Source organism: Notolabrus celidotus, chromosome 10 (genome assembly GCF_009762535.1).
Source record: "Notolabrus celidotus isolate fNotCel1 chromosome 10, fNotCel1.pri, whole genome shotgun sequence".
NCBI classification, from domain to species: domain Eukaryota; kingdom Metazoa; phylum Chordata; class Actinopteri; order Labriformes; family Labridae; genus Notolabrus; species Notolabrus celidotus.
The window spans coordinates 6,720,186-6,736,686 of NC_048281.1; the positions used below are offsets into that span (position 1 = coordinate 6,720,186).

At 39.5% G+C, this 16,501-nt stretch overlaps 1 protein-coding gene across 1 annotated transcript in view; it reads right to left on the reverse strand.

The window, feature by feature from the left end:
• Window positions 1-16,501, reverse strand: part of thsd7ba (thrombospondin, type I, domain containing 7Ba) — a 156,464-nt gene that overhangs the window by 75,778 nt on the left and 64,185 nt on the right. The window contains exon 12 of the mRNA XM_034693559.1: window positions 8,806-8,909. Within this exon, the coding sequence (XP_034549450.1) occupies window positions 8,806-8,909 (104 nt within the window). The remainder of the gene's footprint in view (window positions 1-8,805; window positions 8,910-16,501) is intronic.

Consider the following 16,501-nt stretch of genomic DNA (forward strand, 5'->3'; position numbering starts at 1 on the left):
AAGCCCTCAGCTGAAAGTCATATAAGTATAATAAAATAACCTGAACCTGAACACATCAATAGGCCTCCTGGAGGCAGGATTCAGACTGCACTCAGACTATGGATGTTGTGGTTGGTTTGTTGAATGACTGTTAGTGTAGATGACAAAGGAAACATGAATGAAGGAACAAATGGACTTGAATAGGTGTAGTGATGTAATTCTTATGATGCGGGTGCTAAAATACTGTAAACCTGAATAAGTTTAGAATACAATTGTGAAAACTGATAACCTGGAAAGACTTCATAGTTAACTAAAAAAAAATGATTACTTTTTAAGAAGTTAGTTGAAAATTAAAATAACTTCTACTTAACAGTTTACATTCTTTTATTGTTTTACAATCCTTGTCTTAGAAAAGTTCTCTCACAGTGGTGAAACTCTTCCCATCTTTACTTCTGAGAGATTCAGCCTCAGTTGAATGCTCTTGTATACCCTTAACACACATTGACAAACAGCGTTCATTAACTTTCAATTAGTGAAATTCAATTTCAGTTTTAATTCAATACAGCAGCAAAGACCATATTAACAAAACTGCCTCACTGTTTTCTGCTTTCCTTTTTGTTCTTCTTACTTTTCTTTTGAAATGGTACTCCCCAAGAAACATCTGAAATAACTTCACAAACCATAAATCAGGTTTTCTGACTGTCCTGTTAGCACTGCTGGTGGGTCTTGTGGTGGCAAGTCCACTGACCTTGGGGTCTAACAAAGCATCTACACAGACTTGGGTGTATCATCCTCAGATGACTCCTAACAGTCTTTCGTGCAGGTGTCTGTCTGGCCCTCTCAGCATGTTCATTTGATTGAGGATATCCTAGGCTGGAGTGCATGAGTTTTAATTCCCAGGATATGGCAAACAACTTTAACTCATTAACTTGCAAATGGGATGTGATCACACATGACTTCTTCGGGGCAACCTGTGTCTGGCACGACAGTCTTAATATTCTGATTTACTGTATTACTGTATAGTACTTCTGGGTACCTATACTTAATTCACTATAACAAGGTATGCCTGACCTCTTAGTGGCGAAGATACCTGCTCCAACTTTCATCATGGCATCTCTAGAAATCCATGTGGGATATGGGCTTCCGCCCTTTGTGGCTGCAGCTGCTGGCACTATGCACACTTTTCCACCATCATCTCACTGTCCTGTGACATTTCCCCCCCTCCTCCTCTAGTGAAAATTTGCAACGTGAGCACTCATGTACATGCAATTTAGACGCACAAATTAAGTTATACACGCTAATAACGATCGTTCGCGTCTAGTGTGAACGCAACATAATAAGGTCCTTGTTCCAGCAAGATCCGATACCCTAATGAATATTTTTAGTTGTGGTTCTGATTCATTGCTGTAAATTATGTTTCAAATGGTTTCAATTGTGTTATATTTTTACATTTTGTAAATGGGAATTGTCCTTATTGTTTGTTGTGTGAGCAGCTGATTTACAGGCTAATGAGTTTCCCCACTGAGGATTAATGAAGATCTCTTAACATAATGTGACCTAGTTTGATCTGATCTAATCAGGAGAGAGCAGCAAAGTTGAGAAGTTGAGTCCCTCTTAAAACTTAATCATCCAAACTAGTAGCGGTTACTCAGAAATATTGTGCCCCATGAAATTAAACTACATTACTTGTTCAGAGAATTAAATTGTTTAATATCCCTTTAAAAGATTGACAGGTTGTAAATACAGTACAATCCTTCTTAATAAGTTTGCAGTACTGTCTACAGTATAGCTAATTATTATTTTTAAAAATAAATACATTTTAAGTTTTTGCAGAATAATACACTAACATTCACCAAAATGCAGGGAATAACCTGTTTGACTGTACTGTGTCCTTCACAGGAAAGGACACAGTATTTCAGCGCCCTAAACCCCAATTAAAACCTGAGCCCACGTTCAACCACATTATTCCTTTATTGACAGTCTGGGGCTTAAATAATCCAACATAAGCAGTCATTCAAACTTTCTTCCCCTATGCTTTGGCCCCTTTGAGGATTCACAAACCTTCCTTTAATCCATCTTATTGATTTCTCTTTTACTTTAAAATCTTGCCCTCTGACAGATACTGGTGGGTTTTTGCATGTCTTATGAGAATGTGTGGGATGGTCATTTACATACAAGGCCTTTCCACTGGCAATGCAAGAGAGAAGACAGCTATAATTACATTCTACTTTATGTAACGTCCACACTCACAGCTGTAAAAAAACAAAAAACAGACCTTTTATATTTTAAATGTAGGTTGAAGAGTGAATATTTCATGATAAACTGTCAAAAGTGAATATTATATTTCTTTGACGAAACTGTTTAAAGGCACTTAGCTGCTACTGTAATCGTCCACTTATAGCACTGGACTTCTCTTTCATTTATTTTTTTCTATCTTATTTTGGTTCTATTTGCCTTGATTGGTAATTCTACACATACTGCACCGCTGACAACTCCATTTTGTTATCCTTAGTATCTTTATTAGTCGAGCACTCCAAGTATTGACAGGCCTGCTTAGTCTTTGAAAGTAGTACGGGAGGTAAGGCCTTCAGTTATCAGGCCCCTGTCCTTTGGAATCATCCACCAGTCAGGTTCTGAGAGGCAGACACCCTCTCTACTTTTAAGATAAGGCTTCAAACTTTCCTTTTTGCTAAAGCTTATAGTTTGAGCTGGCCTAACGCTTTGATCAGCTCTTATTTATGCTGCTATAGGCTTAGACTGCCAGGGGAACTAGCAGACTGACACACTGGGATCCTGTCTCACCCCCTCATCACTTACTTTAACTCTCCCTGTCCCATTAAAGTGGTTAACCATAGACCTTTCTGGAGTCCCTGAGCTCCCTTGTCTTGTAGGTTCCTCTGAGTCACTGCTGTGGACGTTCCAGTCTCTCTCTCTCTCTCTCTCTCTCTCTATCTCTCTCTCTCTCTCTCTCTCTCTCTCTCTCTCTCTCTCTCTCTCTCTCTCTCTCTCTCCATCTATCTCTCTCTCTCTCTCCCCCTCTCTCTCTCTCTCTCTCCCTCTCTCTCCCTCTCCCTTCCTCCCTCCCTCCCTCTCTCCCTCTTTTTCTCTCTCTCATTCTCCTCTATCCCTCTTTCCAAACCCAACTTAGTCGAGGCAGATGGCTGTCTAACATGAGTCTGGTTCTGCTCAAGGTTTCTGCCTGTTGAAAGGAATCGTGGCACAACACGGCTGAAGCTATTCCATAGATTGCAAGGTAAACTAGAAATGTGTGGATGAGAGAGTGAGGTGGTTGATGTTGAAAGTGAGGAAAGTTATGGCAAAGACAAGAAGCAAAAACCTTGTCACTACATTTTTTTTTTAAATAAACCAAACATCTGTCCTTCCAGAAAGAGAAAACTGGGTCAGTAATAAAAGGCAGAAATAAATGGTTCTGAAAAATTTGCATGAGTGGGGAGACAGAAGCAACTTTAAATAGGCACCTAAATTCCTTTAACAGTGGATAAAATAATTGGTTTAGAAGTGTAGTTGGTAGGATATGATTTTAAGGGGGCACAGATCAATGCTGTCAGGGAAGCAGCGCTGCATGAGGGAGATTTCATCTGACACCAATCTGTATTTGGGAAACGGCATCAAGTGTATATTTTTTTGGGATATTGACCCCAAATAATGCATTATTAAGTGGGAAGCATTCACTCTTACTAATATTCAGCATATAGTTTCAATTGGAGCCAAACGACTTAAGAAATATTAAGGAACCTATTGATAGACAGTATGGTTTGATTTTAATTCAATTGTTTCTGACCTTGCTGCCCTCTCACTATGGAAATCTTTTGAATTCTTCCACCATAGATCTGCCACAAACTGAAACAATTCTAAAATCCCTGAAATATCTGGGCTGGTGGCAGCTATAGGCAAGGATGTGCTCAAGCCCACCCTAACATGAATCTCACCCACCCAAACAACAATTAATGTGAAAAAAAGTTTGTTCAGCAAATTGAGGAATATAGTGCCAGGATGCCAGTACGGTGTCCAACTCGTATTTGTTGGGCAGCCTTTAGCTCACACTAAAATGTACTGACAGCTTGGCTCCTGTCGACATTGTTTTGGTGCACAGACCAAGTGTTCTCATGCTAAGTGTGGGTTAAACAAATGGCACATTTGCTAAATGCAGGGATTCCACTGCAATACTACAGATTCGTGTTGAACATATAATCACATACCGAAATGCTAATTATTTATTTAACATTTGAAACTAATCCAAGTTTACAGTAAATGTTAATATTATCTGGGTTGAAACTCATTCTTTTTACACTACTACGTCATATTCAGCCTTCAATGGTAATATGCAATTGCATTATGTGTAAGTTTGAACTTGTGCTTGATTAATGAGTACTTATCTCTTTTAATTTAGAGTTAAAATGGTAAATTGACTGTGTTTATATAGCGCTCTCTCTAGTTTTCTGACCGCTTAAAGCTGGGGTTGGTAATCAGATTTAGATACGCTTTTTGTTATACTGGTTAAAATGATCTTTATGTCCTGATGGCAATCATTACATAATGTGTTCTTAAAAAAGAGCGAAGAAAAGCTGCTATCTACAGCCGGAGTAAACCTGGGAAAACACCAACCAATCAGCCTTTTTTGGGTGCCAAAATTTTAAACCATTCAAATCCCGTCTTGCCGTTCTGCCCGCCTCCTGTCCCCTCTGACCCGATGAGGTGCTTTGCTCAGGACTGTAGTCTGGATCAGAGTCTAAAAAGCTCTCACCACGGGGGCTCTGACAAGCAGAAGAATGAATGCCATTTACTAAGTCCTACAGAAAATGTATATGTATTGTAGCGTCCGTCCGGACGCTGTAGGGATGACGAGCGGATTCGTGAACACGTTGATCTTTAATAACCGGTCACTGTCGGCCGTGATCACGACAACCAACAAAACAACAATCAATGTTTGAATGAATGAAGAGCTTCTCCTCTTGTCTCTCCTCTCTCCCGCTCGCACACTCTACACCTCTCCTGATGCCTTCACTGACTGTCAACACTGTAGGAATTAAGAACATTTTCACTGAACACGTTTAACAAACAGTAGAGCTGTTACAGTATTATATATGTGTTATAACTTTTCTCCTGATATCGTGTCACCAGTACAACTGGATAATGCTAGCATGATAGTTGTGAGTACTAACAGCAGCCATGTTTGTTTGTGTTTTTAACTTTCACTATGATAATGTTTTGGTGAGGACCGGTTTTGAATCAGTCACCATCATATGGTCGCAACTCAGTGGTGCTCGTGCATGTGACCGGGGGGGGGGGGGGCGTCGTTTTGGAGGAGCTCTGAGGGAGGAGGGGAGGGGTTAGACGGAGTCATGAGGAAATGCTACATTCAAATTCATGCTAGTTTTCCGAGACCGCCAACCCCAGCTTTAAAGGACTTTTACATTGCAAGTCACATGCACCCATTCATACCAAATTCATACACTGATGGCAGAGGCCGCTGTGTAAGACCCCATCAGTATTAACTTATCCCATTCACACATAACAATGGAACAGCCACCAGGGGCAGTTTGGGGTTCAGTGTCTTGTCAAAGGAGTTCTTCAGCTTGTCGACAGTGGGACCTGGGATCAAACCATCGACCTTCCGATTGTGAGACCACTGACTCTACCACTGAGCCACAGCCACCACAAAGAGTTAGTCTACACATTGGATTTATCTTCCAAGTCGCACTGAATTTGGTTTTACTTATCTGAGAACTCAGATGAAGAGATGATATCTGGTTCATTATGGTAAGCATATGTCGGAGTAAATTAGCCTTACGTAGAAAAGGTTGTTTCACTACTCCCAAGTTAACCTGCTTCAAATGATTTTTTACATAATGGATAATAAAAAAAATCATGACATGTGCTTAAAAAACACACCGGAATTCAGGGAATAAAGCTTTTGCTACTACAAGGGAATACCAGGGAAATGTATTTTTTTATATCATATACCAATAGAGACTCTGATATCCTTGTACAGTACAGGTATTAAAATTTGTTCTATTTAGCAACTTATAAATAAGCATGTGCTCCATGTTCAAATGATGCTTGAACATGGAATCAATGTACTGGCTAGAATTTTTTTTAATTAAAAAAATGTGTTTGCTTTTAAGAATGTTATTTATAGTTCAAAAATTTGATTAAGTATCAATCTAATGTACTATTGTTTCTGTGATTAATACGTTATGTAAGTGATATACGTTATGTTAGTGAGTAGTTTTTTAAAGAAGTTGGTAATATTATGTTGTAACGGTAAAGGTCACACTGTAGTTACAGTTTCAGGAGGGACATACCAGAGGATGTCTCTGTGCTCCTACATTTCTGCAGCGAATCCTACTTGTAAATGGTGGACAGAGATAGGGAGATTGTCTACTAACTAAATATTTACAGGTTGCAATGTAGATTCAAGCACTGTCCTGTCATGCACTACTTTTTTGTGTAGAATGTTAGTAGATAAGACTGTCTCTAGCCCAAAATGTTTGAAATGAAAAAGGACAATTGAATCAATTGAGACAAGCAAATGCCCCAATAAATCCAAGGATATATTATAATTAATTTAATGACACAGTTTGAGTGAAGTTTTCAGTGGTTTACTGTGTTGCCTTTCGTAACTCTGTACTCTGACTGTTGCATTTTACTTGGTGGTATTACTGACTGACATTTCTCAAGAGATTTATGCCTCATTGACCTTTAGAGCTTCCTATTTTGATATGATTAGAAAATTACTAAGTTAAATACCTGTGACATTTCAAAAACTCAAGTGTTAGTTTGGAAATTGCAGTTTTTGCAGGGTTTACTTTTTCTAGGTGGATAGACATTTTAATGAAAATTAAATACCAATATGAGCTTGTTGCAATATGATTCACTGCTTGAATCAATAGTAAGATTCTAGTTAAATTCTCTGTCTAAATGCTCTTTCTTTTACAATGTCAGACTAGTTGTGAAAGGGGTCATTTATTTATCTTAAGTGAACTGTGATACTTTTTTTTTTTTAACTCCATATAAGAAGATATACTTTTTTAAATATTTGCAGACAAAAGGCCTTAACAGTTGCTGGCATTTTTTATGCCCAGCAAGTGTCAAAATGCATAGTACAAGAGAAGTTTCAGGACAAGGAATACTATGCATACACAATTGTCTTCATTTAGACTCAAAAATCATTGAGTGCAAAGCCCTCATTTACAATGATGTCGAGCATATAAAAGAAACATTTAAATGCATGATCAGCAAATAAAAGATAAAACCTTGAAATACTGTTCATTGGAAACAGACAACAATGGAAAAAGTAATGTTAAAACAAAGTCAGTCAAATTAGGTGGAATCAGAGGTTTAAAGTTTATAACTATTTTTTTAAAATGACTAAAAGAGAGCAGTGCATTCATTTTTAAAGTGCTGAGTTCCAAGCAGATGGTGAAAAAAAGCCAAATGTACATGACAGGATCACAGGCAAAGTTATAAGACGAACTGCTCTGTCCACGGGGACCACAAAAATTTGAAAAAAAATGAAGTTAATTAGAGTTGCTTGAAATTAAAGAAGTCGATATTTGAAAAAGGAAAGCCTACAATGTGGTTCAGTCAGCAATTGACTTGTAGGGGATGCTGTAGAGGATACAATTGTCTTTGAATGGGGAATTACTGGATTATTGCCATTTGCTTTAATCAGACTATTCTCTTAAGTCTCCAATGATGCTTTAGCTGGTCCAAAACACTGCAGCACTTGGAATTACAAGGGCTAAGAGTTCATATATCTGTTTATATGCTTCTCTGCACTTGCTCCCTCACCATTATCTGTGAAGTTTTTAATTACCAGGCCTCACCATATCTTAAACTGCTAATAACTCTCTAATACCCCTCTAAAACAGCACTCAGAGAATGCTGGCCTGTTTGTGGTTCCTATAGAGAAGTGTTGGGCAGAAACATCACTACAAATATCAGTGTTAGTAGTTTAACCACACTTGTCAGTAGCTTGGTGGCAGTGTCATTGTTTTCAGAATCAAATATTTTTTTCAGTAGCTTCTCTGATTGACCAAGTAGTATGTTAGCATCCACAAATTGTACATTTTCCCATGGCAAAGCTGAATTGACCAAAGTGTTTTGCAAACTGCCAAGGATCAGTATGTATCTGAACTCTCCCTGTCCCATTGAAAGTTACTAACCATAGACCTTTTTGGAGTCCATGAGCTCCATAGAAGACAGCCTCCTGCTGTGGACGTTCTAGACTCCAGCTGCCACGGACGTGCTCGACTCCAGTGGCAACAGCTACTATCTCTGCAACTATCTAAATGCTATCCCAAATACATCCTTAAATTACCACATTTTTTTATGTACTGTTGTTTCTCTTTGCAGTGTCTACTTCTCTCTTATTTTCAGGTTTCACTGTGTGAAGAAGGCTCACCTTTTTCCTCTCAAACTCTTTCTTTCCACCTCTCCCTGTATCCCATTTCTTTGCCCATCCATTTGTAGCATTGGCTAATAAGTAGTGATAACCTTATTTGATGGAGATTTGCCTGTCAAATGGAAGATTTTCCATCACTGTTGTACTAAGTGCTTGCTGATGGTAGACATTGTTCTCTCTTAATAATTAATCAGTGATGAGTAGTTTAATCTTTCTCTTTATTTCTCTTATGTTTAAATTATGCATTGTGCAATATTTGTGTTGTGATTTGGCAATTAAATTAATTGGATTAACTGATTGATGGATGGATGGATTGATTGGTTGTATTATAATTGATTGGTTGACTGATTGACTAATTGATCGATGGATTGAAAATAGGTCAGAAACAAAACACTTGCCTCTTATTTCTAAACCATTTCCACAGGCTTCTTCTGCTCCAGATGATCCATGTTGAACTGAATCTGGAACCAGCATACAGCTGTGCCATTTGTGTTTCTTCCACCTATATGGAAAAACAAAGACAGAAAAACTGTTGCATGGATTATTTGTTGCAGCTTTAATTACATAGCAGGCTAAAGTTTGCCCAAGGTGTTCTTTTTTGGGGTTGTAATCAGTCATCTAGACCAGTGGTTCCCAACTTTTTTTCCTTGGAGCTCCCCCTGCATGTGTCAAAGATAAGCCTCCTTTCCTCCTTTAAAGTCTTAACACTGTTTTTTAACAGTAATGCATGGTATGAGTAAACATTTCAATAATTGCGTACAGGAAACAAACCATTTTTTTGCTGCCATTCTGGTCAGTCATAAACTAATGACCACCTTTAGCTTGCATACCTCTGACCAGGGATGGGATTTCAGGTGTGATGCCTATGACAGCCAGCCTAAAGTCTTGGTGGACATCGAGTCTGTTGCATGCTTTTGCTTTTATTGTCACGGGGGCGCTGAAGGCAGTCTCAGACAGGTATGTAGTGCTGAATGGGAGAATGACCCTTGTAAGTGCATGTTTCGCCAGTCTGGGAGCAACAGTGTGCCCTTTGGCAATCAAGAACTTTTTGTACCTGTTCTCCTGAAAATATTTATCTGACACAGAAGCGGCTTGAAGGTCATAAAGCTCAGTGCAACAAGAATGCTTCAGCAGCAGTGGAAATTGTTGTAACTCCCCTTGTGACATTTTTCCAACTCTGTACTCCAGTTAGTGGATAAAAGTGTACGGAGGGCGTCTTTGCACAGCATGACGTTCGATTCAGGTCCCTGCATCCGCTTGTTTGTTTCATTCACTGAAAAAAATAACTTTTTCATGGAGTAGAATATACTAATTGAACTGTCCTAATGTCTGCAATGTAACTTTGAGTTTCAGTTGGAACTAGATTTCATCAAGTAAAATTATAAATGTTTACATATTTTATTCATGTATTTAAATGAATTGTTTGGTAGGAGTACATTTTAAATTTTACTATTATTCTTTTAGAGCGCGTTTGAATGCGCACATGCGCTTTTGGACAAGACGAAGTACCACTTACAGAGACGTCCGTTGGTATATGGAGCGCCACCTGCAAGCTAGTTCAGGCAGACAACTTGAGCTGCGCTCATTCATACTGACACATCATCATCCTCCCTCTCAGCTGATCTCAACATCCTCATTCAGCTGTGTATTTAAGCTGCAAGTCTCCCTGTCTCAGCCTCTGTTTTGCCAGTGCTCATGCTGTCCCGCTCAATGCTGTGTGAAAGTTCGTCCCCACCTCCTCCCCTGCATCCACCTGCGGGCTCCAAGGGGGTTAGTCCTATCTCAAAACTCCTAAATGTCTGCATTTAAATAATCTTTGAGGAGTAATGAAGTTCAGAGCACATACGCCAAACACAATACTGTATGCTGCAATAAACTTTATCTTAAGTAAACGTGAGTTGTTTGACTGAAACACAGTTACTGCTTCTCTGGGATTAGGTAAGTTACAGCTTTACTAATGAAGAGTCTTGGATTCATATCAATTCATATGTGTTTTGATAATTTACTTGAAGCACTATACTGTTCTTTATTATCGTAATCGTAAATTTAAGCACCAAACAATTGTGTAAATACGACTGCGTGATTTCTCTGCTTTAACTTAACATTGTCAACGTCCACCCATCACTCTTTTATTTTTTTAAACTTTTACTCATTTACTCAAAGCTGATGTAGACTGGTCTGCACACACAAGCTTAGTGTGGAATAACGTTGTAAAGACAGAATGCCTGATGTTAGCTATCCCGCGTATGTGGCATACCATGCGGTTAATTTGCTGGTCACATTCCTTTTTTTTCAGCTGTTGTTTTTGTCTCGTGGACTTTCAAACTAAACGTGAATATTCCACGATGATAACCTGACGTTTTTCAAAACGAGGCTGACTTCTTTGAGCTTTCACCGCAAAACAACACCAAGTCTCTACTCTTAACATGGCGGTACCGTGTATTGTGGAAGCTGTGTAGGATAGTCAAGATACAAACAGTTGAAAGATGACTGGGAGTTCATCTGGTAATTGTCAGTAACGCTTAATATTGTCTTCACCAACAGGAGACGGAAAAGCATCAGTAAGTTGTGTGACAAGTTGGGACAAGACCATAGACTGTATAAAATATGGACGTAGCTGTTTTGAAGCAAATCGATGGCAGCAGCCATATTGGTAATGCGGAACTCAACTAGGCAGAGTGTGACGTAGTGTGAGCCTCTTAGCCAATGGCTGTGTGTTCCCGACCGGGAGTCACGTCAGTCATGTCCTTATTTGGGCAAAACTCATAATCTTAATATCTTCTTAACCGTCACGTTAGAAAAAAATTCACCCCCCGTACAGTGTGTGCCATTAGAGAGATTAGCGTTGTAGGGCCAAGCCGTTTTTTGAACCAGGCTGTAAACATGTTTATTAATGCTGCAAAGATCGTCTTTTTCCCATTCATGTCTATGTGGTTTCCGGTGTTTCTGCAGCCAGCCTCAAGCGGATTTTCGATGTATTGCAGTTTATATCACTTCCGCATTGGCTTCATCGTTTGAGACCGGAGTTTGCCGCTTGGACAAGACTGACAGGACTGCTGATCGAGCAAGGAGAGCTGGGCAGGCAGAGTGAAGGGCGCTGCAATAGCCGTAGTCAGACAAGTAGAAATACTGATATAATGAATGATACAATAATGCTGTTGTAATTTCTCAACCATTCTTCACTGTGAAATGTAATATGAAACTGTCTGAATGTTATTAGGAGTGAAAGTTACAAACATTACATGATAAAAGGAGGTGATGAAAATGCATGCAAATTTAAAGATAAAGTGATCAATTATAATTGATAATTGATTGTGATTTGATTACTTTGAGGTCCATTCGATACAAATACACATTTGCTGAAAACAGAGCCATGTTTATGAATCTAAGTATCCTCTCATTCATTATAAATCATTCACAAACACAAACACATTGAGAACTGAAGTTACACGGTGATATAAAACCAGAGGTAATGAAAATGAATGTGCTTTGAAGTATGAAGCAGTTAAATTGCATGTGAATTAAAAAATCAAGCAGTGATAATTGTGAATTGAAAACAAAAAATATGATTTGCAAAGTAATGAGATAACCACCACTGAACAACCATGGTGAACCATAAGTGTCTGTTGTATGTAATAATCCAACAGACACGTAATGTTCAAAACAGGCAACTTTTTGATTTAGTTTTTTTTCTAAATGCCACAGTCAAAATTATTGCATGTTGTAAACGATAAGTGTCTTTTGTGATGAATAGTGATTATCTAATCACTTAGCAATTAACCATTATTTTTATTTTGCTGTGTTATCACTGCTTAATCTCTTAATTCAAAGAGCATCTTTCACAAATTGACCTAAAAGTTATCAAATCACTTTATAATTTATCACTTTATTTTTATACTCACATGGATTTTTATGACTCCTTTTTTATACTTAACGTGCATTTTAATCACCACTGGTTTTATTGTTTGAGTTTTGTTGCCTTCATTCCTCCAAAAAAGTTTTAGACCATTGTTTTAATATCTGTCATTATGTCTGCTCATTTACAGGGTGACACTTCTCTTAGGAGCCAATACACTGGACAGTTGAGGTCTAGGGAAGAGGACAGATAGAGGGTTTCAGCACTGGTGTCATCAGAGAGAAATAGTAGGCTTTGTGTTATGAGATGGTCATGCAAAAGTTTCACTTTAGGACATTTAAAGGCATAGATCTTTTAAAACATTATAGATTGAAACATCTACACACTGTTCAGGGCCAGTCACTACCCTGCTTGTACTCAGATTGTCCTTGTACATTTAAAGGGTGGGGTGCGCTTTGTACACATTTGTCTAGAGATAATTATCAAACTGAAAAGGTAGGGCAAATTGGTTCATTTTTATGTCTTGTATGTAATTTGTGTAGCTTTCATACAGAGAGGCAATATTTTGAACACCTTTGTGCTCATCTGAAAAAGCATGAAACAGTTCATTGTGTGTTTAAAGATTGTGACAACAGTACTAACATATACTCAACATTTGCTTCACACAAAAGTAGGAAGCACAGTCCTCACTGCCTTGAAGATTTTAAACATGCTGTATTTCAGACATATTCAAGTCAGGCAACAGATGATAGTAGTCAGTTGGTTGATGATAGTGAATTTACTCCTGATGAAACAGTTGTCAGAGAGGGCGAGGATATAGGTTAAAGCTGGGGTTGGCAGTCTCGGAAAACTAGCATGAATTTGAATGTAGCGTGTCCTCATGACTGCGTCTAACCCCTCCCCTCCTCCCTCGGAGCTCCTCCAAAACGACGCGCCAGGGGAAGCAGAGGCAGGAGACGGGGACGAGGAGTACACGCCGGGGAAATGTACGAGCAGGAGGCGGGCAGAACAGCAGGATGGGATTTGAATGGTTTAAAATTTTGGCACCCAAAAAAGGCTGATTGGTTGGTGTTTTCCCAGGTTTACTCTGGCTGTAGATAGCAGCTTTTCTTCGCTCTTTTTTAAGAACACATTATGTATTGATTGCCATCAGGACATAAAGATCATTTTAACCAGTATAACAAAAAGTGTATCTAAATCTGATTACCAACCCCAGCTTTAAGCAATTGTTGATCACCTTGGTTCTTTATTACTTAAACTAGACTGCATCTTTAATGGGCCAGGTAGATGTACAGACGAAAGAGAAGCCTCGGTTTATTACTTGCTCAGCATCTACACCTGTTGTTAAAAACATTGTAACACATTAGTTAACCATAACTGCACTGTTGAACAATTGGTGGTTACAGATTTGGTAAAAAAACATTTGCCAATTAAATCCTCTAAGTGTAAATTTAAATGAAGAAGGTCCTCTTGTTACAGCATACCAGAGAAAGAGATACTTAAAGGAGTATTTCTCTATTGTTGAACCGATAGAGTATATTCTTGATGAAGAAGAGGGAAGGACATTCCAATATGTACCGATTTTGAAACTTTTGTCAAAAATTCAGAAAAATTGACATTCAGGAGAAGGTGCTACAGAATACAACACATTGTAGTTCTTCCTGCCAGCACAATAGTTTCAAAGACAGGTCCCACTTCAAAGAAAACCAATTTTTGTCTGGAGAGGAGTTAAGACTTTCACTTCTGCTTTACTGTGATGATTTTGAAATATGAAATCCTTTAGGAACCTCTCACAAGAAGCACAAGGTAAAAGGAGTCTACTGGGTGTTAGCTTATATTCCATCTACATTAAGGTCTACATTGTCATCAATTTACTTAGCTGTTTTGTGCAAGGTAGATGATGTTAACAAATTTGGGTATCCTCAAATACTAGAACCATTACTGAGTGATTTGAAGAGGATGGCCTTTTTGTGCCTTTTTTGGGGCAAATCGTAAAGGGCACTGTATTTTCTGATATTGCTGACAATCTTGGGGCTCATTCAGTCTGGAGTTTATTGAAAATTTCAGTGGCTCATAAGTTTGTAGATTTTGTGTTGGAGAGCAGTCCCAGTTTAAGAAACTTGAAGTCAGGACAGGAGCATTTCCTGATAGAACAAAACAGCAACACCATTTAGACATTGAAGCAGCACTAGCCAGTAACACCCATAGCCATGTAGTTAAAAGGCATTGTGCAATCACTCAAAGATTAAATCACTTTCATGTAACAACAGTTTACCACCTGATCGACTTCATCATTTACTTGAGGGTATTGTACCTTGATAATTGGCGCTGTGTTTGAATATCTTGATAAAGAAAAAATGTTTCTCTTTTGTTGAGCTCAAACTGTCCCCAGTGTATCCCACTAACACTTACAGAATCAGAATCAGCTTTATTCGCCAAGTATGCTTGAACACACAAGGAATTTGACTTTGGTAAACTGTGCTCTCTTTGTACAAGGCATAAGAATAGGAATAAGAATAAGAACTACAATAAAAAATAAAATAAAAATATAATAACAATAACCTTAGCTATAAATACAAAGAAACAACAAATAGGCTTGACTAATATGTACAGGCTAAAATAATATGATAAAGTGCAGTGGTGAGTAGCAGAGGTAGTTTTACATTATAAAATAGAAGTTAAATGATACAAAAAATAGAAATATGGAATTCTGCTTGAGAATTGTTGCATTGTATATCTACATGTATATTTACAGAGAGTATTTATCTGACAGGTATGACACTGTTATGGTTTAGTGTTCATCAGAGTGACAGCCTGGGGGAAGAAACTGTTCTTATGGCGGGTTGTTTTGGCGCACAGTGATCTGTAGCGCCTGCCGGAGGGGAGGAGTTTGAAGAATTTGTGTCCAGGGTGTGAGGGGTCAGCGGTGATGCCACCTGCCCGTTTCCTGGCCCGGGACCGGTACAAGTCCTGGATGGGGGGCAGGTCGACACCGATGATTTTTTCTGCAGTCCTTATAGTCCGTTGCAGTCTGTGTTTGTCTAGTTTGGTTGCAGAGCCAAACCAGACAGTGATGGAGGTACACAGAACAGACTGGATGATGGAGGTGTAGAACATAATCAGCAGCTCCTGGGGCAGGTTGAACTTCCTGAGCTGACGCAGGAAGTACATCCTCTGCTGGGCCTTTTTTCTGATTGTGTCTATGTGGGAGGTCCACCTCAGGTCCCGGGAAATAGTGGATCCCAGGACCCTGAAAGAGTCCACAGTAGACACAGTGCGGTTCAGGATGGTGAGGGGGGGGCGTGGGGGGGGGCTTCTCCTGATGTCCACTGTCATCTCTACAGTCTTGAGCGGGTTCAGCTCCAGATGGTTCTGACTACACCAGAGAGCCAGCTGTTCCACCTCCTGTCTGTAAGCAGACTCGTCTCCGTCCTGGATGAGACCGATGACGGTGGTGTCGTCTGCAAACTTCAGGAGTTTCACCGAGGGGTCTCCTGAGGTGCAGTCATTGGTGTAGAGGGAGAAGAGCAGTGGGGAGAGAACACATCCCTGTGGGGCGCCAGTGCTGATGGTCCGGGTGCTGGATTTGATGCTCCCCAGCCTCACCTGCTGTCTCCTGTCCGTCAGGAAGTTGGTGATCCACTGACAGATGGAGGCCGGCACTGTGAGCTGGGTGAGTTTCTGGTGCAGGATGTCTGGTATGATGGTGTTGAACGCAGAGCTGAAGTCCACAAACAGGATCCTAGCGTAGGTCCTGGGGGAGTCCAGGTGATGCAGGATGTAGTTCAGACCCATATTGACTGCATCCTCCACCGACCTGTTTGCCCGATAGGCAAACTGCAGGGGGTCCAGCAGGGGGCCTGTGATGTCCTTCAGGTGGCTCAACACTAGTCTCTCGAAGGACTTCATGACCTGTTACCTCCCGTAAAACCATTGATTATGTCACCTAACCACACAGATGAAAAGCATTGGCCATCTAGATAGCTTGATTGCTGAGCACAGACAGATTTTGCAGTGTTTTTCCTGAAGAGAAATTAACTCCAAAACACCATTTTGTTGAGCATTACCCGCAGCTCATTAAAGCATTTGGCCCACTTGTGTCCTTATGGACAATGTGGTTTGAAGCTAAGCACCACTTCTCCAAAAAGATAGTGAGACAGACCAGCTGCTTCCGTAACATTTTGAAGTCTATGGCAAAGAAACACCAGACCATAATTGCATACCGTCTTCATGGTTCA